General features: G+C 38.8%; 1 protein-coding gene across 1 annotated transcript in view; it reads left to right on the plus strand.

Annotated features, from left to right (window-relative positions):
* The first annotated feature begins 2,108 nt into the window (after nucleotides 1-2,108).
* Nucleotides 2,109-23,803, plus strand: part of ADGRL4 (adhesion G protein-coupled receptor L4) — a 109,512-nt gene continuing 87,817 nt past the window's right edge. The window contains exons 1-2 of the mRNA XM_079777109.1: nucleotides 2,109-2,273; nucleotides 3,607-3,753. Of these exons, the coding sequence (XP_079633235.1) occupies nucleotides 2,252-2,273; nucleotides 3,607-3,753 (169 nt within the window). The 5' untranslated portion in view covers nucleotides 2,109-2,251. The remainder of the gene's footprint in view (nucleotides 2,274-3,606; nucleotides 3,754-23,803) is intronic.

A 23,803-nucleotide genomic window follows, 5' to 3' on the forward strand; every position in this document is an offset into this window, starting at 1 on the left:
ATCTTTGATGTCTCCTTAGCATCCCTCTTTCAGATTGTTGCCAGAAATTTTTCACTGAATCACCAAAAGGAAATTACCAAAAGGAAACCAATTATCAACAGAATAAAATCCAAACCTTTTTTCTTTCTTTCTTTCTTTCTTTCTTTCTTTCTTTCTTTCTTTCTTTCTTTCTTTCTTTCTTTCTTTCTTTCTTTCTTTTTAACATTTTAAATTTTATTTTATTGTTTAAAGTGTTCTAAATAGTAGTACATATGTCTCCTTTTTCTTTCTTTCTTCCTTTCTTCCTTTCTCTCTCGCTCTCTCTTTCTCTCGCTGTCTCTCTTATTTATTTATTTATTTGTTTGTTTATTGGCATTTAGAGCATTTAAATCACCTTTCAGACCCTCTGAATAGATAACTGGTGACTTCTCATTTTTGCAGTACTCTCCTGAAGGTGTTCTATGGAAGGAACATAGCATGGTGACTGACAGCACAGATTCAGGGGCAAAATAGCTTGAGTTTGAATTAAAGCCAGTCCTTTAGGTTAACTGTGTGACCCTGGGCAAGTCACAGCACACCTCTGTTCCTCATTTCCCTCATCTGTTGTGGTTACGGTCTCAGGTGCTTTTTGCAGGTACTGAATTAGCTAGAAAAATACAGTGGATGGTCAGGAAAATACTAGTGTATCGATACGTAAGTATTTATCTCATTGTAACTTGTGTCATTGTGACTAGTTTTAGTTGTTGCCTTAGTAGTTTTTTAAAATATATATATTTTACTGATTTCAGAGAGGACAGGAGAGGGAGAGGGAAATAGGAACATTAATGATGAGAGAGAATCACAGATTGGCTGCCTCCTGGGGATCCAGCAACCCAGCATGTGCCCTTGACTGGAATCCTACCTGGGACCTAACAATCCACAGGCTGACATTCTATCCACTGAGTCAAACTGGCCAGGGTTGTTGCCTTAGTAGTTTTATCACCTTTGTGGAGTCCAAGGGTCATTCTTGTTCATCTTTCCCAGGGTACTCCCTATACAAAGTAGATTCTCGGTAGATGATCCTTAAATTGAACAGAATATATATGAAATATGACAAAGCTGTGCCGAATTGTTTAAAGATAAAATGACTTGTATTGGTGGCACAAATATCAGTCATTTCTTTTATTTAAATAAACTTTATTGAGTTATAATCTTCTTACAATAAATGCACCAATTTTAAGAGTAGAGTTCAGTGAATCCTGATAAATGCATGCATTCCTGTAAACTCCATTCCACTCAAGATGTAGAATATTTCCACCACCCCCAAATTTTCCTATGTGCCTCTCTGCAGTCAATCCTCACTTTCTACCCTACCTGAGGGAACCACTTATAGACTGGCCATACCTGCCAGTTATTTTTTCATTTTTAAGCTAGACTTGTTTCCATGTTTCAACCTGAATCATCAGTTTCTATATAATACAGAGTAACATGCAAAAAGGAAGACTTCTGGGCATGGGGGTGGGGGTATGGGTAACTTTTAATTGAAAATGGAAAACATCATTTTGTAATTTCAAAGCCATTTAATTCTTGAAACTTCGCTTTTTGGATTGTTTGTTTTTACTCCGTCGTTTTAGGCCCAATCGTGACCTCTGGCATGATAGAGAATATCCTTAGTTTACACTCTGGAACTCTGAGCCACAACCGAGTGAGGGCTGAATACTGGCAATGAATGCTCCATTGTTTGGAGTCAGGGCTCCTGACCACTTCTTGGCCCCTAGTTTTTATGGAACCTGATTAGTGGGTAAAAGCACCCCATATCCTGAGATGTGGGCTGCGGGAAGGACCCCTATACCTGCCCTGCTCTGGATGCTGTCCCTGGCGGGACCCTGCCTGGGTCTCTGCAGAGGACAGGCAGGCGCTGGGTGGGGTGGGCGCTCTGGCCGCTACACCTGGGGCCAAAATGACCCCAGGAAGGGTCTGCAAGAGCGCTGACACGGTCGCCAAGAGCCTGGGCATGAAGTCACGGTGGCGGTGGCGTGGCGGAAGGGGTCGGGGCCGGACGTGGCCAGCAGACTCGGGGCTTCACACACACACACACACACACACACACACACACACACACACACACACACACACACACACACAAGAGGCCGGAAAGTGTCCGGAGGAAGCCGGCGCGTCACTGGGGACGGAGCCGGGACCCTGCCGCGCCCGCCCAGCCGCCACCCGTCCCGGGGACACCGTCCAACACCCAGTCGCGCTCCCGCCACCGCCACCGCCAAGGCCGCCGCCAATGAGACTCCTCCCGCTCCTAGGTGAGTGCCCCGCACCCCGTCCCCGCGGTGGCTGGAGGACCCGCCGCTTGCGGGGACCCGGAGTTTGCCAGGCTGGAACGCACTTGCCAAGCGCGCGGGCCAGGTCTCCAAGGAGCACCGGCGCAGCCCCGCAGGATGTTTTTCTCTTTGGCCTTTCAACTCTGGAGTTCGCTATTAGGGGCCCAGGGACTGTCACTTTTTTTTTTTCCTGCTGACAAAATCCCCCAAATCTTCAAAGTCTTAGACTTTGACCTTTCTTCTGAGCCATCCCCCGCCCAGAATTTTGGGAAAATCCAAACTGTTAACACTTGGGGGAGTTTCCTGGCATTCCAAGGGGACTTTGAGCCCAGACTTTGGGTTCATTTAAAATATCATTTTGATGAGGCTGTGCAGAAAGAAGAGATATCACATCCTTGAAGGCGAATTAACTGTGGTTTAGACAGTGTATACAGCCCTATAGGAGACTGGGATTTAGAAGCAGGTGTTTAAGTATCTCTTGTTACTAGTAAGGACAATTTTTCTGAGGTGACTGAAAATATTCAGAAAATTGGTATGGTTCATAAATGTCCCTTCTCAAGCAGGCTTGTCTTGAAAAGACCGTAGACAGTAATAAAAAAGGAACGCCCTATGGTCTTCCTTATTTTCCCCTAAAAACCCACCATTTGCAACTTCGTTTTCAATCCCTCTGAAATAAGTCTTGTTGCTGAATTTTGTTGGTCATGTTTGTGTGGGGTTCCGTTTCTGGAAGACCAATCTTTAACCAGTATGTTGAGTTTTATTCTAATTTTCTCTACTGGGAAAAAATGTAAAAGAATGTTTTTAATAGAAAGGCAGAATTTAAAAAGATCATTAGAATGTAGAAAAAAATAGGAATTACACTTGTCCTTCTGGGTATTATATGTTGCTCTTCATCTTAAAAGAACACAAATTTGAATGTAAAAAGACTCAATTGACTGTGATTTCAGCACAGAATCATTCCCAGAGGTGGGGAGGGGAATGCTTTGCAATCTGCAGTTATCTTTAAAAGGATCTCACCTGGGTGAAGGTGAGCCTATGGCCCAATGACCTAGGAACACTGTGTTCTTTATAAAGCTGGTTGTTAAATTTTAGATTTTGTTGAGATTTCCTTGGTAAACACTGAGATAGAAAAAATGCCTTCATCTTTTTTACTTACTTGGCCTTCTGCTGTTTTTAGCTAAATGTTCCCTTGGGAAATCCTTATCATCTAAACAGAAAGAAAGAAGACTTATATTTATTGTAATCTAACTCAAAAAATGAGAGGAAACTTTTCTTTTTCTTTCTGAAAAGGTTTTTATTTTTCTATTTTCTTTAGTGGGTTTTTCCACTTTGTTGAATTGTTCTTATACTCAAAATTGCACCAGAACTTGTCTTCCAAATGCAAAATGTGAAATACGGGATGGAGTTGAAGCCTGTTATTGCAACATCGGATTTTCAGGAAATGGCGTCACAATTTGTGAAGGTAAACAATCATTATTAACTTTTGGATTTTATTGTAAGATTAAATTTTGATGTGATTGCTTTTCCCCTGTCCAAAAATTAAAGCTTAATTAACTAAACAATACGTTTGAATTTCCCTTGTCAAAATTTACACTTGATTATATATTTTTGATAATTCCATTATGTCTTTTTTTAATGAATATTAAAGACTTCCCTTGAACTTAAGCTGGAAAACTAAGTTGCAAAGAGCAGAGTCACAAAGAACAGAGTTCAAGACATCCAGGCTCTATTGCTAAATGTGGTGCTCAGATACTCTGTTTAGTACTTGATTACCCACACTTGAGGATAATATTAAGAGATTTCAGGTTTTCCCCAGCTACCCTGGGTGATGGAGAGAGAAAAAGAGGAAGGAAGGGAAGGAGGAGAATTTTGAAAATGCATTATTTGTGGAAAAGTAGACCTCATTTATAAAATTTTAGTCTATAGCCCAGAGCAATAATACTAGGAAGGGTCCTTCTAGAATGCAATGTAGCCATTGACTTGATAAGTATAATGCCATCTGATAATCAAATTTAAGTGATTTCTTGTCTGTGGTCTTCACCACCACCACACCTCCTCTTTCTTCAAGAGTCACTTAATTTTTCTTATTTCACTTTATTCATTTTTAGTAGAATCTAGTTTTGACTGAGTCAATAGAACAACATTCTATGTAGAAGAAAGAGAAAAAAGTTTCAAACCATATAAATAAGTTTTAAAATATAATTGTTGAGTTCACTCAACTATCAACTATGAACCATGTGGTTTTATACTATATATATTTAAGATAATAGGGACTTTTTCTAATTAAGCCAGGATATTGCACACTGTTAACATTGCAAGTGTTTGCTTATAGCATAAACAAGTTTTATCTTGTAAATCAATTTTATAAGCTCCTTAAAAAGATTAAATATGCAGTACATTGTAAGACCAAACCTCATTATAGTTAGTGTAAAGTTTAACAAATGTAGAACAAAGCTACAGTAGTTTAATGTTGCATTAGATCAGGCCTTTCTCTTTGTAATATACTTGTCTACAAGCACCACAAAATTCTTTCCATAAACAATCTTGGATTTTTGCAGTATATTTAATTGAATGGCATTATGGAAAGTTGATAGTTGAGTGATCTTCAAAATACTGCATCAAACATATTAGTGTGCTTTTCTGCTAGTCATTACAAATTGAACCATGGTACTTCATAAGTAGTGTTATCTTTTTCTTAATTAGATATTTTTCAACTATTGTGATTACCATCATTGACATCAATAATTTTTCACAATTTGGAGCATCAGCAGTCAAGCAGCTGTTATCATGTATTTAATGATTTCTTTAAAAACACATCTTTTCCTTGCTGCCTAAGTCAATAGCCAGCTGATGGCTATTTTTTTTCCACTGGAAAAAAAATACTTCAAGACCTTTTAGCCTGCAATTTCTTTTCGCACAAAACACAATTCATAATAAGAATAGTTTTTCTTTTCAAGTTCTTTTTAACAGAAATCACTCCCCTTTGTTTAAACTTAAATCCTCTTTTTTTTTTAGCTTAAACCCCATTCTTATTTAAAGAAAGTTATATATTCACTTGTTTTAATATTACTAACTGAGGTTTATGACATCCTCTTAAAACTATTCAAACATTGTTTTTTTATCTTTTTCACCTTTTATTAATTCACTGTCAGATTTTTTTATTTTTAGTAAGTATATTTAATGTGTTTTTAGAATTTAATTAAACTGAATATATTATATTATCAACTATTGTTGGCTTCTTTTATCTCTCGAGAAATTTCCCATGTTTCCTGTCTTTCTTTAAGATTGGTATTAGGTAAATAAGTAATCACAGGACAGGAGTTTTGTTTCAGAAGATGCCTACTACATGAGGAATAAAAGTTATTTTCTTTTTGGCATCATTACCATAATCTTCATTATCTTTATATAATTTGGCTCCTTTAGAGATCTTCCAAATAACTATTATTTTAAAAACCATTTCTCACTAAATGTACTTTGTTCCAAGAGCTGGTTTAGAACAAGTTATCAGAATTTAGATTATATGATCCCATGGATACTATTTTATTAGTAGTGAATTTATTACATTTAATCATATTTTTACTGAACAAATATTTATTGAGCACTTTCATCATCATCATCGCTATGATTATCACTATCACCATCATCATCAGGATAACTAGTATCTCTGTGCACGTAGATCAGGGTATTAATTAGCACAACATCTTTATCTAGAATTATTCCCATTTTGTCTCTAAGAAAATAGAGTCTTAGAAAGGTTAAGTGAACACCTCAAGTGTTACAACAAACTAGTGGTGTAGCCAACATTTAAGCCCAAGTCTGTCTGAATTGAGAACCTGTACTTTTTTCTGACTATGTTTGACCATCAGGCCTCCGCTTAACATATACTGTATGCCCTTGGGCTAAATAATAAATAATAAGTAATAAGTTGGCCCTAATTTCTAGTATATCTGGGGACAATTACAGAACTGCATTTATGACTTGATGCAATATTATATAAAGTATAAATACAGGTAAATTTGATATGTGCAACCAACTTCAGGAAAGCTTTCTGAATGGTGATAACATTTAAGCTGAGAATTGAAGAATAAATATAATTTATCAAGATTGACAAAGTGTCAAAAAGAATCAAGCAAAAGGAATCAGATTTAACAAAGGCCTAGAAGTTGAACATGTGTGGTATGTATTAAGGTGTTCCAAGTATTTTGTGCTGGATATGTATCACAGGATATATTAATTGAGCAATCAGTGGGAATTGTCAGAATATCAAGGGTATGAACTTCTGTTAACAAAGAAGAGTCATTAGTAGGTAGTAAGTAGCTGAGTCGCATGACAAATTGTTGTGTATTAAGAAGATGGCCCTGTTGGTAAAGTAAGAATAAATTAGCAAGGGTCCGTCAATCCACAAAAGGCTATTTTACCCAACCTATCAAAACAATAGTACTTTATATTTGTACAGTTCATTATCTTTTATGTCACAGATGCTATTTTTTACTTACAAATACCCTTATGACTGGGTATAACTGGTTCTGTTGAGCTCCATGCTATAGTCTTTTACATATAAGAGAAGCAGGACTCTGAAATCTTAAGTGAGTTTTGCAGTGTTTGAGGCTAAAGTGATAAAGCTAAGACTCAAATACTGGGAACTCAACCTTTTCTAGATTACCAAAGATATCAAAATGTTACTAGTCACCGGGCATAATTGTGTAGTACAGGTTTTTAAACCAAACTGGTAAAAAAGCATCATTTTAATAATTTATTATTTCAATAACTTACAGAGGTATGGTTGGGAATTTATTTGCACATTTTTCTTTATGGCGCTCGGTGAAGAGAAGGTGAAGAAGTTTGTGTAAAAATTGTGGGGTATATTTAAAGACTTTTGAAATGGATCTCTCCTACCTATCCCAGGTAATCAGGAAAGTAAAGTTGGAAGGACTGAAAGAATGTTTGTGTATATCTAAAATATGAAATTGCTTGAATTGGAATAAACTGTGCTGGAGAAGTGAGAAGCTGGTACAAGGGGATGCCGTACAGCGCACGGTTGGTGTGAGGATGGGTGGAAGAGACAGTCTCTCTATTCTCATATAAACTTATTAAGTGGGGCTACATTCTTGGAAATTTCAGGGAATCGGAATGGGGTGGAGGGGAAATGTCCCAGGTTAGCACAGGAAGGATCAAGAAAGCTGTCACTGCCAGCTTTTATGTATGTATAGAAATCTTTTCATGGCTTGGGACATGCCTATTATAAGCAACATCACAAATGTTTCACAGAAAATAATGAAGTCTTGGTGCCTGCACCCAGGGAGACATACTCTACATTTAAAAACAGTTTTTCATTATTATCTGATAACTATATCTATGCTTGAAAAATTCAACTGGAAGAATGTAATAAACTAGAAAGCTGTATGACACTGGTGAGAGTAGAGAAAATAATGGCACAATAGCTAAGAGTCAAGAAGAAATAGCCTATGGGTTCAGAATGTGGGAGAAATATTAATTAAAATAGTACACTGGCATGATGCTGCCTGGGCTAAAACAGCAGCGTTGCGGACATGTGATTGCTTCCATAACAGCTGGCTCTTTAGTAATAAAGAGCATGCTCAGCAAATGGGTAAACCTAAAGTCATCAGAATGGAGGCAAAACATACAAAACATATGTGTCTGTATGTTATTTCATGTATATACACATCAGTTAACATAATTAAATATACTATCCAAACTATGTCCTACAAATAATAACTATAGTTCTAAATATTTAATACAGTGATAATTTGATAAATTCAAAAACAGAAAAGTGAACAGAAAGTAACTCTAATTCCTCTTTGTATCACATTTCCATATCCTATATAATAGAGTAGTATGCAAATTGACCGTCACACCCTCACACATGATGGCCACCCCCATGTGGTCACATGATGGCTGCCACAAGATGGCTGGCAGGGGAGGGCATTTGTGGGCAATCAGGCCAGCAGGGGAGGGCAGTTGGGTGGGACCAGGCCTGCAGGGGAGGGAAGTTAGGGGCGACCAGGCCTGCAGGGGAGGGCTGTTGGGGGTGACTGGGATGGCAGGGGAGGGCTGTTGGGGGCGACCAGGCTGGCATGGGAGGGTAGTTAGGGGTGACCGGGCTGGTAGGGGAGGACAGTTGGGGGCAATTGGGCTGGCCGGGGAGCAGAAAGGCATCGTCAAGCTGGCAGGGGAGTGGTTATGGGGTGATGAGGCTGGCAGGCAGAAGCTGTTAGGGGCAATCAGGCAGGCAGGCAGGTGAGCGGTTGGGAGCCAGCAGTCCCAGATATTGAGAGGGATGTCTGACTGCCGGTTTAGGCCCGATCCCACAGGCAGTCAGACATCGGCAGTCAGACATCCCCCGAGGGGTCCCATATTGGAGAGGGTGCAGGCTGGGCTGAGGAACAATTACCCCCCCGCCCAAGTGCACCAATTTTGTGCACTGGGCCTTTAAAGTATTTTATATTTAACTATAATGTTACACCTATATGATAGATAAAAGATATGTATATACCCTTGACTTGTATATACAGTTCTCTGAAATAGGACTAGTATTACCCTCAACTTATAAATTAATTTTCCCAGAGAAATCACAGTTAGTTGCCACATACGATCCTCAAACTACAATCTGAGGTACTTCTGTAAATAAGGAAATTGAATGTTATTGAAATAAATATGAATTATTTTGGTTCTGCCCCTCCCACTTTGAATCTCTTTTTTCCCCAACTACATAATATCAAAACAACTGATAAAAAATATAAAAAATACATTGTTCGGGAATAAGTGTACTAGGAAAGTTAAAACTATTTACATGTTTCAATGTCTTGATCAGTTTCAATGTTTTAACTCTTATTCCTCTACTGCCTTCATGCCCAGTGTACTGAACAATGAAATGAGTGAAATCAGGGTGGGGCCATGAGGAGTTTATGAATTGAGTGAACTTTTCAAAGCAGAATCCACAGCCATTAAACAGGTCAGTTCAGGGCATACAGAAAAGGCTACAGTGAAAGTGATGGCTTTTCCTTGTGGTGATGGTATCCCATCCCTTTCCCAGAAAGGATGTGGAAATCGAGGTGATTGGTTGAGACACTATTTTCCAAAAACCACACAGATCGGGCTCCCTATGCCCCACTGGTGTTTGCTCCCAGTTAAAGCCAAGAAAATACTCCCAAAGGCAATGTTGTCCTCTGCCTGGAGGGAATTCTTGAGTGTAAAAATTGATGCCACTTTTCTGCATACTCCCCCCATGTATGCGATTGGAATCATGTCTGAAAATTGCTCTGCACCACCCATGTGTATAGGAAACTGAATTCTCATGCACTAAAGAGGTTGTAATAGGCTGGCAGGCAAAATCTGGGCCAAATACCTGTAATAATCAACATTGTTATTTAATTATAAACATACGAGTCATTTAAGGATAACTAGTCATTGGAAAAAAGCCAACAATACAAAGCACACAGATGAATAAATAAAACAATGGCCTGGAAAATGTAACTCTAGGAGGAGAAAAGAGATTGAGGGGAAAAGTCCAATTTATAACTTCACAGAGACTCTGGAAAATTCCGCAACTAAACAAAAAATAAAATTCACTTCCATGTACAAAGAGCTATCACACCACAAAAATACTTTCTTCTTTGACAAATCCTAAAAACTCCAGGTTGCTGAGTTCCTGGTACCTCCTTTCTCTAAATCTTCCTCTGCCTTTGTAGCAAGAGGCAGCAAGACAATAAGCTGATAAAATTGCCAGTGAACAAATCAATGCTTAAAAATGACCAGAAGATTGAGGCTAAAGTCTCCATTCCTGGGTTTCTTCTCTTACAAGGGTAATCATGCATAAACAGGGGAACAACAAGGAACAATTTTTTTTTTTTTACTCATTAGTGGAAAGTACACCAGGATGAATTCACCTAATATTCTTGAGTTCATCAAGGAGAATCAATACTCTTTTTTATGATAATCTATAATCTAATTTCACCCACTTGTGATTTTTTTTTTAACCTGGATTGACCTCTTCCAAATTCCTCCCCACCTTTATGTCAAAGGTGAAACAAGGTAGCCAATGTGTTTTCTGACCTTAATTACATCATTCGCTTATCATTTTTTTTTTTTTTTTGCATTGCAATGTCATTACTATGGGATGGATCCTATATATGGTAACCAGGAATAGCATATTGTGTCTGAAGAAACTCTGCCCCATTTGATTATACCAGAACTTTGTTATTGACTCACTTATAACTTTTGTGGTTATAATATCGTAATTACCTGCAGTCTCCTCCCTATGTTAGCCGTTTCCCCCAATTGATTTTGTGAATTCACTAGCTAATACTTTTTTTTCCTCAAACTATGAGAGAAAGTTCATTTAGGAAATTACAGAGGTAGGAGAAGTGAGCCAGCCATAGAAGAAATGAGCTCAGAAAACAAGTTAGAGAGCCAAAAGAAGGGCCCTTGTAGCTTAGGAGAAAGAAAGAGGTAAGAAAAATACACCTGGGGAAAGGGATGGTGAAAGGAGCAGGCATGCGCCATAGAGAGAGCCTCTCACTTGCTAATACTTTTGATTGTTTCTGCCGCCAGGGGAAGGAAGGCACAGATTGGCCCTGATCACCAGCCAGGCCTAGGGACCCTACCCGTGTGTGATTTTCATGCACCGGGCCTCTAGTGTCATCTATATTCTAGCTCTATTCAACTGGGATTCTCATGGTAAATCACAAAGAACATCCAAGCCTCAGTGTCTCTGTAAAATGAGCTGATGAGACTAGGGTCATTATTAATGTCTCACTTAGCTTTAAAATCTTTGATTCTGTTACTGTGAAGTAATAGTCAATTTCCAGTTCATCTATTTTGCAGGATAACTGGATTTGGGGCTCAGTTTGAAACAGGAACTAGAAAGATATGCAGATTTCAATCTCTTGCCTCTAAACTCAGTGCACTTTCCACTGTACATTGTTCTTTTTAACTTTGGTCTCTGGAGAAGGCATTACCAATGCAGACAATGTTTTCATTTAGTCCTTCTGCTTCCGTTTTTCCTGTTTAAGACCCATGACACATCATGATATTCTTTCCTGCTGAGCCAGGATCTGACCTCAACGCTCTTCCCCAGACAAATATTACAAATCAGTAAAGGCTGACACATAAATGAAACTTATTTTCCATGTTTTCTCTAGTGGCTTCCTCCTTTGGAAAGAATTTCTGGACCAATCTCAGTGAACCTTCCTGAATTACAGTGCTGAAAAGTACAGGATTAAATATAATCTGATCAGCAAGAGAAGCACTATATCAGAATCTCTTGAATCATTAAAAACAAACCAGAGAAGCCCTACCTGGTTTGGCTCATTGGATAGAGCATTAGCCTGCAGACTGAAGGGTCCCAGGTTTGATTCCAGTCAACGGTACATGCCTGCCTGGGTTGTGGACTTGATACCCAGTGCAGGAGGCAGCCAAACAATGATTCTTATCATTGATGTTTCTATCTCTCCCTCCCTCTCCCTTCTTCTCTGAAATCAATAAAAATATATTAAAAAAGCAAACAAACATGTTAGAGATCTCAGTTTAGGAACGCTGGGCTCTGTGTTTAAAAAAAGCAAAACAGAAGGCTATAACTCCTTGATTTTTTTTTAAACATGTTCTCCTATTGTAGAGCTTTAGTCACTGTAATATGTGTTTGAGAATAACCCCTTTAAATAGAATGCCATGCATATCCATTTTGGAGGAGGATTGTGATTTGTGTGACTTTATAATTACCATTTAACTATCATGTGGAACAAAATGCGGCAAGATGTAACGTCTTCTCCTGCTGCATTTCCAAAAGGACTTCAATGATTATTTGTTTATGAGTGCATGAGGAACCAGTAATGGTGAGAGTGAAATTGATCAAAGGAGCAGTCCTCTTAGCTAGAAACCTATAGCCAAATTTCGCCATTCTGGATTACATATAATTTCAGGCGGCAAAATACTTTGTGTCATGCTCAATAAATGAGACAAGATCATCAATTGTGTGTGTGTGTGTGTGTGTGTGTGTGTGTGTTCAGGGGAGACATTGGCACTTTCAATGTTGTAAGTATAATCCAAGACTCATTGTCAAAGACCCAGTACACATGCCACTTCCTTTGCCAGGCCTTTCTTATTTCTATCTGTGAAGAAAAAAAAAATTGTTTCTTTTTTCATGTTCCTCATAATTCCCTTTAATTTTTGCTTTAATATATAACATTGGAGTAAGTTTTGATAGGGTCTCCCTGCTTTTCAGTCATCCCTGGGGAATCCTATCAATGACTATTGTTTGAGTACAGTGACGAATTTCTTATTCCATTATACCCTTGGAACCTACCAAAATTTCATGGGTCCAATTTTTTAAATACTTTGGACTGTTGTTGAGTGGTTGTTCTGACTGGTGGGTGCCCCATTCTTATTGTACCTTGCCTATGTTTAATTTATTAAGACATTGCGGATGATATTTCTGCTTGGGTGTCTCAGCACTCAGATTTGGTTGAATCGTGTCCATTGTTAAAGGCTAATACAGCAAAATTACCTTAAGTATGATCCCATTCCAAATATTTTGCAGTAAAGAAAGAGTATTCATGATAGCCAGATGGAAAATTTGCATGACCAGTTAGCATTATATTTCACATTGATTTTCTCTAATCATTTTCCTACCTTATTTTGAGTGACCTATTATGCAAGGCTGGATTTTCATTAACCTAATTATTGCTCTTTTGAACATTTTCATGAATTAGGAAGTGGTGTGTCCTAAGGCAGGTCCAGTTGTAATGCTGGTACTGATGCTTTGTGATGATGGACTTCTGATTTGGAGCCACTCTGGCCCTGATCTTCAGAGTCTCATGAATCATGCTGACTATGCTATTTCCTTCTGCATTGTGTGTATCAAATATGCCTTTTTCACAAAATCCTAGAAAGTGTGACATTATTGGCACTTAGAAAGAAATGATATTTTTACTTCTAATTAATTAGTACTTTGACAGTTTTTATTTCTAATTTCAAAAAAGTTTAGTTTATGTATTGAGAATGTCTCACATTTATCACTCCTTCCAGTGAACTGACCTAAGTACAATTGATATAAAGCTGCATTTAATAATCAGTACCCATTTAAGATGAAGTTCTATCTTTTTGAATTAATGTGCACAAAGTGAAGGACTGTTATTGAAACAAACTTTGTTTTTTATAAAGCTCTAAATTTGATTAAAACAATAAATGATCACATGAATGAATTGGGAAGAAATAAAGTATTTTTACTCTCTGTAACTTTAAATTATTTCATTAGAATTATGATACTTCCAAATATAAAGATTATGAAGAAAATATTATCTCCATCCACAAAAGTGTTTTATTTTCTATTTTTTAATAAAGAGGCTTTAATGAAGGTCTACGTATACAAGTATGGCTAAATTGAAGGGTAATGGCGAGGCATGGGGACTAACAATAACCTGGAACCATTCTCATTCCCAGAGCTGTAGGGACAAGGGTGGAGGGAACCCAAATAGAGCTGGAACCTTGGAGAATAGGTCCATGTGAAGAGCCCAGGTTGGGGACCCGGCCACTGCCAGAGAGGGCACTAAAGTAGGGAGGGAGCAGGAAGGATACACCAACTTTCCTCTCTTCCCAACCTTCAGTCTCCAGCCAGGAACTCCACCAGGGAGTCTGGGGGATGCTTGTGGTCTGTGGGGGTCGGCATCCTGGGGCTGGGTGTAGGCAGGGAAGGATGTCTTTCTGGTGCCCTCTCTAACAGGTTTTTAACGTTCACTTCTAGGCCTTTTATCACAACAACTTCTCCATACGGGTTTTTTGTTTACTATGATTTTGCTTATTTTTATTCTTTCCTGCTTGCTGAGAGTGCATCTGAGTATTTTCTCCCCATGAAAAGTGGAGTCCCGCATGGCATGTGTCCTAAGTTCTGGCATTAGGAAAGTCTTTTTGTTGTCTTCATGCCTGAATGCCCTTGCAGATTGTTGACGTTTTTGGTTAAACTGATCTCTCAAAATTTTGTAGGAGTGGTTCCCAGAGTGCATTCCACTGAGCACTCCTCTTATCACACATGGAAAAGGGTTTCATCATTAAATACATTTGGGAAAGTCTGCTTGCTAATAACACTAACTTAATGTGCAGAGGAGGAAATCTACATCATTTTTGAAAATGTATAATTGCAAGAGAGATTACATGGAATATTGGAAAGTGATTATGGTGGAGAAAAAAAGGTTTATTTTATAAAACAAACTTGGAAAATGCTGAATGAAGCAAAAAAGAGTAACAAAATCTTATACTGATGCTTTTCCAGGTATTTTTATTTAATTTTTAAAAATGTGCTTTAACTCTTCCCAAAAGATATTCACTTTCTTGCTCTGGGAAAAATTTAGGCGTGTTGTAATTAACTAAAAGATTACTTGTTTAGGAGGATGAGGGGAAAATGGTTTGAAAAACATATTATCTCAGATAATTTCTTCTTGTCTTCTTGAGATAGGATTTTATATCCCGTACTAGAGGCTTAGTGCATGAAATTCATGCACGGAGGGTGTATGTGTGTGTCCCTCAGCCCAGCCTGCACCGTCTCCAATCTGGGACCCCATGAGGGATGTCCGACTGCCCGTTTAGGCCCGATCCCAGTGGAGCCTAAACGGGCAATCGGACATCCCTCTCACAATCCAGGACTGCTGGCTCCCAACCACTCGCCTGCCTGCCTGCCTGATTACCCCTAACCGCTTCTGCCTGCCAGCCTGATCACCCCCTAACCACTCCCCTGCCAACCTGATCGATGCCTAACTGCTCCCCTGCCAGCCTGATTGCCCCAAATCCCTCCTCTGCTGGCCTGGTCACCCCCAACTGCCCTCCCCTGCTGGCCCAGTCACCCCTAACTACCCTCCCTTGCCAGTCCAGTCACCCCCAACTGCCCTCCCTTGCCAGTCCGGTCACCCCTAACTGCCCTCCCCTGCAGGCCTGGTCCCCCCAACTGCCCTCCCTTGCAGGCCTTGTCCCTCCCAACTGCCCTCCCCTGCCAGCCATCTTATGGCAGCCATCTTGTGTCCACATGGGGGCAGTCATCTTTGACCACATGCGAGTGGCCATCTTGTGTGTTGGAGTGATGGTCAATTTGCATATCACCTCTTAATTATATAGGATTTTACCAGCCATCAAACATCAAACTGTCCCAAAGATCTGAATTTACAATATACTTGTATAATTTGTTAATCATCTGTATGAGAAAATACCATTGTATAATGTACATTATATAGCATGTGTATAAATGCATCATGCATTTGGAATGTTAAACAGTTATAGAATAAAGCATACTGGTCTGTTATAAAAATTGTGATTTTCTGAATATTAAAACATTAAGGCAATATTAATGAAATATTTCAGCTCCTTTAAATATTTTGGTCCATTGCCATTAAGAAAAAGGGCACTAGCACTTTAAGTTACTATAGACTGAAGTATAGTTCTGAGTAGGGAGAGAATTCGGATATTAGGAGGAAAAAAATAATCTGTTTAAAGAAATTGGAAGCCAGAGAAAGAACTTCAACACATGAATGTAATAGATGATGACACTTAATACTCAAGTCAAAGAGTTTTCATTAAAATTTGTGATTGTCTTACGTGTCATTGGTCAGACAAGCTCAATTCCTGCAAAGTTTCTTTACATGGGATTTACTGCAGAGTAATGCTATTTTCTATATTAACATGATTTTACCGCAATTTTAGTTCAGATACTTATATTATTAAGAAATCCAGATTAGTATATAGTTTCATGGATTCCCTTTATAATTGTTTAAAAGTTCCCAAATGAATTGCTGGAATATAGAATGTCAGAAATTTTCAACCTTGGACTGGTTTTAAGGAGGAAATTAACACTTTTGACTTTTATTTGCTATAAAAAGAGCTAGTGACCTTCTCTAGGAAGCTTAGAATCTAACCAAACACTGTAGGCTATACATCACATACCAAGCTTTGTGCCATTTGTGAAAATGATATCAGGAGAACCCAATGACTGAGTTTCTGTACTATATTTTTTAGGTACACAGATATAATTTTAAGGTTATGTTTTGAAAATAAAATTTGCTGTATGAGTGTTTTTGGCTGATAAGAAATTTATTTTGTGGCCTTGTTACACATTAATTAAATTATCTGGCAATGTGTCATGGCTCGATGTAAGGAACCACACATACTGGGAACCCTATTATTCTTCACATTAAACTCACAGGTCAATCACTATGTTATCATTATAAGGAAGGAAACTACTTTTTGCTGCTGTGGAGTTTGAATATTCTCTCCCGATTGCATTAAAGGGTGTTTTATAAGTGACATTATATTTATCTGGTTCATTGTATTGAAGGTGGAGCCTTTTAACTTATTTAAGTGATTTACTTATGGATTAATATAGTACTGTATATTTTTTAATATTTGAAGGTTATATTTGTAAAGTAAAAATATAAGCACACTAGAGGCCTGGTGCACGAAATTTGTGCACAGGGGTGGGGGGCTGTCCCTCAGCCCAGCCTGCACCCTCTCCAATCTGGGACCCCTCAAGGGATGTCCGACTGCCCGTTTAAACGGGCAGTCAGACATCCTTCTCACAATCCAGGACTGCTGGCTCCCAACTGCTCGCCTGCCTGCCTTCCTGATTGCCCCTAACCACTTCTGCTTGCCAGCCTGATCTCCCCCTAACGACTCCCCTGCCAGCCTGATTGCCCCTAACTGCCCTCCTCTGACGGCCTGGTCACCCTAACTGCCCTCCCCTGAAGGCCTGGTCACCCCCAACTGCCCTCCCTTGCAGATCTGGTCCCTCCCAACTGCCCTCCCCTGCTGGCCTGATCACCCACAACTGCCCTCCCTTGCAGGCCTGGTCCCTCCCAACTGCCCTCCCCTGCTGGCCATCTTGTGGCAGCCATCTTGTGTCCACATGGGGGCAGCCATCTTTGACCACATGGGGGCAGCCATCTTGTGTGTTGGAGTGATGGTCAATTTGCATATTACTCTTTTATTAGATAGGAGGATAGAGGCCTGGTGCACGGGTGGGCGCCGGCTGGTTTGCCCTGAAGGGTGTCCCAGATCAGGGTGGGGGTTCCCTTGGGGCATGGGGCATCCTGGGTGAGGGGCCTGTGGTGGTTTGCAGGCCGTCCACGCATCCCGCTGACCCAAGTGGAGGCCCTGGTATCTGGGATTTATTTATCTTCTATAATTGAAACTTTGTAGCCTTGAGCAAAGGTCAGGGCCAGCCAGGACAGGAAGCTTGGCTTCCTCCATTGCCAGGGGCAACCCAATGCTCCGGCTGGTGCAGCTGCATGGCTGCTGCCATTTTTGTTGGGATTTATTTATCTTCTATAATTGAAATTTTGTAGCCTGGAGCGGAGGCCAGGGCAGGCCAGGGCAGATGGAAAGCTTGGCTTCCTCCTTTGCCGGGGGCACCCCAAGCCTCCTGCTCTCTCCAGCTCTGTGGCTGCTGCCATATTTGTTGGGTTAATTTGCATACTTGCTCCTGATTGGCTGGTGGGTGTGGCTTGTGGGCGTAGCAGAGGTACAGTCAATTTGCATGTTTCTCTTTTATTAGATAGGAGGAGCTCATTTAGAAATAAAATTTACTTGTTTAAAAATGTAGTTTTTAAAAAATTACAATAGAAGGAAGGTAGTAAGTTGTCAGTGTTCTTCATATACTTTACATGTTAGCTTAATAGGTATTGACTCAGGTTGTGTTTATACAGGAAAACTAATGGGTTACCAAGGAGAGTTAAAGCAAATGGTGAAATTAGTAATATTTTCCCAAAGAAAGCCAAAATATGTCATTTATTTGAGATTTTATGGGGCTTGACTAACCAGATCAGTTACCTATATGTAAAATAATTATCTTGCCAAGTGGACATCTCTACTGTATTTCTCTCTTGTGGATATACAGCATCAGAACTAAAATTTGGGTCATGTATATTTAGTGACTTCCTGCAGTTGGCCCTCTGCTGATCAACGAACATCCTGAATATTAAAGAATTTAGTATGAAAAATATAACTCAGGTTGTGTTTAACATTTACAACTTGAATTGGGAAGGAATGTGCTGTTTTGTTGTGCATTTTTTTAATTATTAAAGTCAACATGCATAGACAAATCACTTTTGATGAGATTTCAGCACAGAATGTTAGGTGGTTCTAACATTTGCTTGATAGTTGTGCATTTGTGGCAAATGTTTTATATTTTGAAATAAGAGAATTGAATAATCCTTTGGGCCGGAAAGGTTGTTATGCCAGGTTTTCTGGTGCCATATGGAGGATAAGTTCTAAAGATAATTTCTGGACCTTTGTGAACACAGAAATCTATTGAGAATACTAAAGAAAGTACAACAAACCTCTGTTGGATATGCAAAGCAGGAAGGCAAGCAGATGCTTGATTATAGTGTTATGTTTGTTCAACTAATGTTATGTTCATTGCAGCAGTTTCATAATGGAATACCATGTGGAAAAGAATGGTTTTTTTATGTGTTTTGGACTCTGAATTTCAGTTTATTAGTGGACAAATATGTCAGAAAAATTTTAGTAGAGACCATTAATTGTTGTTTTATAGTCAATAATCTCATTATACTTATCCTTTGAAAAAATCAGATGGTTGCTTTAAGAATAAATAAGTAAAGAACCTGAATTTAAGCAAGGCTTTGGATCATAACCCATAGTCCAATTTCATTATTATGTTGAGAAAAGAAACATCAAGTCTTGTGGGTTATCGGTATGATTTTAATAAAAGATTCCAGTGATTCATATATTACTAATATCATAATATTTTCAGGTCAATTAATTTATTAATGAAAAAGTAATTGTCCTTATAACAGTATTTAAAATTGAATAGAAATAATGATACACTTAGAGATCAGGATTTAAAATGAAAATTTAAAGTATAAAAAGTGTTCATTAAATCCATATAATAAATATAGGAGGAAACAAAATGACCACTGTTTATTTTAACGTTGGTTTCAGAAGCTGAAGCATTATGATAAAGACCCACTATGATAATCTGAGCCTCAACTTTTTTTTTAACCCTCAGGATATTTTTTCCATTGATTTTCAGACAGAGTGGAAGAGAGGGAGGGGGATGCAGAGAGAGGCAGAGAGAGAGAGAGAGAGAGAAGCATCTATGTAAGAGAGACACATTGGTTGCCTCCCGCATGTGCCCCAACAGGGGCTGGGGATCAAAAACCTGCAACTGAGGTATGGGCCCTTGGCTGCAAATCAAACCATTGACACTTCAGTCTGAGGGCCGGTGCTCTAACCACTGAGCCCAGACCAGGGCTGAACCTCAGCTTTTTAGATTCAGACACTATTGACAATTTCAACCAAGATTTATCAAATATAGAATTACAGTTTATTGTGGGAGGTGAGGCCATAGAAAAAGCAGAGCCTCTAAAGAAACCATCTAAGGAATCAAATCCTGGTTCTGTCATTTACTAGCTGTCAGATTTGAACCACTTTCTATATATCTTGAGATAAATAGTTTCATCGACATCAAAATATTTTTGAGGATTAAAGAAGATAATACAAATAAAGCACTTCATTATGATACTGGTCATATAGAAAGACCTCAATAAATGATTATTGTTAGTAATGTAAATCTGTCAATCACTTTCTGCCAAATTGGTTTTGGTAAATTCATTCTCTTTCTACTTCTCAAACCATCCAGAAAACCAGATTATCTAGGCTTCTAGGTTCTGAGGTTAAAGTTACACTTACAATAACAAGATGCTCTCCTGCTTTTCCCAAACTCTACAAACAGCCATACTTACATGCACTTCATCATCTACCTGGAATACGGGCATATGATTCCCTATTTGTCAACAGTTCATTAATTTTTAACTTACATTTTAAGCTCACTGTGTCTGAAGGGAAAAAAATTTAAATAATTTACTTATTAGTGAGCTTTCCTTAAAGCATGAGTTCTTAAAATATTATTTGTACCTATCATTTGGTCAACATAATTGAAGACTGAATTTAAACTAGAAACAGATTTTTTAAATGTCAATGATCAGAAAACAGGTTTTTAAAAAAATATTTACTATGAATATGTATCATTATTAATTAACAAATATATTAATATCCATCTTCTTCTTTTATTGCTTGAAAACAATAGGGTTTCTATGTTCCTTGAACAAATCTCTGCATTATAAAATTCTAAATATTTTTGTTGGGTTTAACAAATCTGCTACTGAAATTTGCTATTTATAAGTGGACAGATGACAGATATTTCTATATGTGAAGTTTCTTTTCACTATTATGCAATTTCAAAAAAGAACTTGCAAAATACTTTGACATAAGCTTATTTAAATAGAGAAATATATATTTACATATGTTTGTATATATGTCATATATAATATCACTATAAATAATATCATTTTATATATAGAATAAGATTTATTTTTCATTTCATAAGATTATTCTGAGAAAAACAAAAGGGTAAATAATTTTGCAAAGTGGAAGGATTGGATATTTGGCACAACTTTGTTTCAAAGATGAAAATTTAGTGTCTTACCTCTCAGTATAATCCCCAGGTATATTCTTAAACTCTAAGAGAAATCATGGATCCATAGCAAAACCTCATGAAAAGCACAGGATTTTCAGTGCCTGGGAGAAATGATGTGTATTCATTGATGGGAACTTGTTGAGAAGAATGATTGGAATTACTCTATCATGATTCTGCTCTTCTGTGGCTGTTCAAGCATTCAACAGCATAATATCTCATCCTGAATAATGATAGATTTGAGTGAAAACATGTCAAGACACCTTTATTTAGTTTAGCAATATTCCTGAGTTATGATTTAACTTATGTCAACTCAAGATGATCAAATATTTACTCACTGCATTAGAACCCTCTGTAATTTCTTGGAAACCTTTCCAATAAACGTAAAGTAGAAAGGCTAAATAAGAATTCAGCAGATTAAAAATGAAAAGGAATCCCTTTTGAAACTAAATCTCAACTTATTATCTTGACCAGTGATAGAAACTCCCATCAGGCTCTCCTAAGTCTAAATTACTCCACTCTAATTTTTTTAACCTATCATTTCAACATTACTATTATTAAGGAGCTGATGATCAATTGAACTCTTTAAGAAAGTCCTGAAATAAAGTGTTTATACCCTCAATATAATATTTTCATTTTGTTATTTGGCAAGAAAGTACTAGGTTATGACTAAATTCCTTCACTTCTAAGTTATGTAGGGCCTTGATGTTATCTGTAGAAAAACTGGATTCTATTTTCAGATATTTACATGCTGAATATCACATTTTCTTCTAAAAAGGAAATAAATTACAGGCCAGTAAAGGTGAATGCAGGCTCATCAGGTGGAGACTGTTGCATTGGTCAGGAAGAGAGAATATTGGCTTAATCAAGATCAGTGACCAGAAGGCTGGAAGAAAACAGATAAGAATCCTATCTAATAAAGAGGGAGTATGCTAATTGACTGTCACACCCTCATCAAGACAGTGACGCCCACAGCCAATAAGGAGGAAATATGCTAATTGACTGCCACACCCTCATAGACAGTGGCGCCCACAGCCACAAGATGGTGGCACCCAGTCCCCTCAGCCCCACCAGAGTGGCAGGCATGCAGCATGGCCGGGCCCGCCCCCAGGTGGGTTCGGCAATTCCATGTGCCTGCCTCTGGAGTCCCCCAGTCCCCTCAGCCACCCAGTCGCCCAGGGCTGGCCTGAGGCGCAGGCAAGCCTCAGGTGTAGGCTTCCCAGATGCCCAGGGCCTGTCCAAGGCACAGGCAAGTTGCCAATGGTGGCTTCCCAGCCACCCAGGTCCAACCCGAGGCACAGGCAAGCTGCCGATGGTGGCTGCCAGCCGCCCAGGGCAGGCCTGAGGTGCAGGCAAGCCCCAGATGGCATCTGCCCAGCCACCCAGGGCCACCCGAGGCTCAGGTAACCAGGGCCAGCCAAGGCTTGTGCTGCTGGCAGTGGCAGCAGCAGAGGCGTGATGGGTACATTGCCTTCCCCTGATCACCGGTTCGCCTCCTGCCCTTGAGGGCTCCTGGACTGTGAGAAAGGGCAGACCAGGCTAAGGGGACCCCCTGCCCCGTTCCAGTGCATGAATTTTCATGAACTGGGCCACCCACTATAAATAAAATGTAGAGATCTATAGGTCTTGATGATAAATAGGATATTCCAAGTGAAAAGCAGAAAAATGAGAAGGATATATCTTATGTTTGTTATGAACAAACTCAGGCTGCTATGCATTTGATTATGCATTTGATGAGAAAACATATGAAGAAAAATGATTATTTCTGTTTGGATATAGTATACCTGATATGCTAATATAAGAGGAGACCATACATATTGGTCTGAAACTTAGAAAAGACTTATGTAGACAGAAAAGAAAATGGAGTCATTAGCAGAATGTTGTTGTTAATAGAAGCCATGTAAGCAAATATGATTACCTATAAAAACTACATAAGAGATCATTGAATGAAAATAAAGAACTGAGTGCAAGTCCTAAGAGACTCAGAGACTCCAATATTTAATAAATATAGAAAATAAAATTAGCATAGGGGATTTATAAATGTGGCCTTAAAGGTAGGGAGACCTTGTGTATTATCATTAAAGATAAGGGAATGGGTATATGAAGAGAAATGGAGAATTCCCTGATTCAAATGCTACTGAAAGGCCCAATAAAAATTGCAAAAACACCCTATAACTTTTAATATAGAGATCAATGGTGACATTAGTAAGAACCACTTTGGTGAAGTTTTGGTGACTGAATCTAACCTAGAATGGGTTGAGCAGTGTCTGAGAAGTAAAGAAACCCTTCTAAGTAGTATGGTTGTGAAACCAATATGGAAATCAATCAAATGTATAGGCTGTTGGAAAGAATTGAGTAGAGAAAGAGTAGAAGATGACAGAAAAGATTAGAAGAAAGTATGCATTCAATGAAGAAAAAATTGCATAGGCCCTCGAGCACCAGAGAAGGACCACCAGGCTAAGTGAGGATTCAGAGCAGAAGATTCTGGCTTCCTTATAGGCACAGGTTTGGCATTTGCATGCTATTTAAAAAAAAAGGGTGGGGGTGGGGGGAGATAAACATGGCCTGCCAGGAAAATCACAGGAGTACTGCAATATTGAAAAGGAAAGGATAGCAACAAAGAAATTATCCACATAAAATAACCAAGCAGTATTTGCCAGTGCCTAGAGCAGGATGCTAGATGACAGTTCCAATGTTGCCAAACTTCCTATCTTTTCCCATAGGTAACCATCGTGATTACTTTCTTACTCAGCTCAGGCTGCTAAAACGAATACCATAGATTGGGTGATTTAAACAACAAACATTTATGCCATACAGTTCTGGAGGCTGGGAAGTCCAAGATCAAGGTGTTAGCAGACTAGGTGTCTGGTGAGACACTCTTCCAGGTTTACAGATGCCCATTTTCTCTTTGTTCCCTCGAATGGCAAAGAGGGAAATCTCTGGTCCTTTCATCTTCTTGAAAGAGCACTAATATTATTAATGAGGTCTCTACCCTCATGAACCTGATTGTCCCAAAGGCTTTATC

Source organism: Cnephaeus nilssonii (assembly GCF_951640355.1).
Source record: "Cnephaeus nilssonii genome assembly, chromosome: 7".
Taxonomy (NCBI): domain Eukaryota; kingdom Metazoa; phylum Chordata; class Mammalia; order Chiroptera; family Vespertilionidae; genus Cnephaeus; species Cnephaeus nilssonii.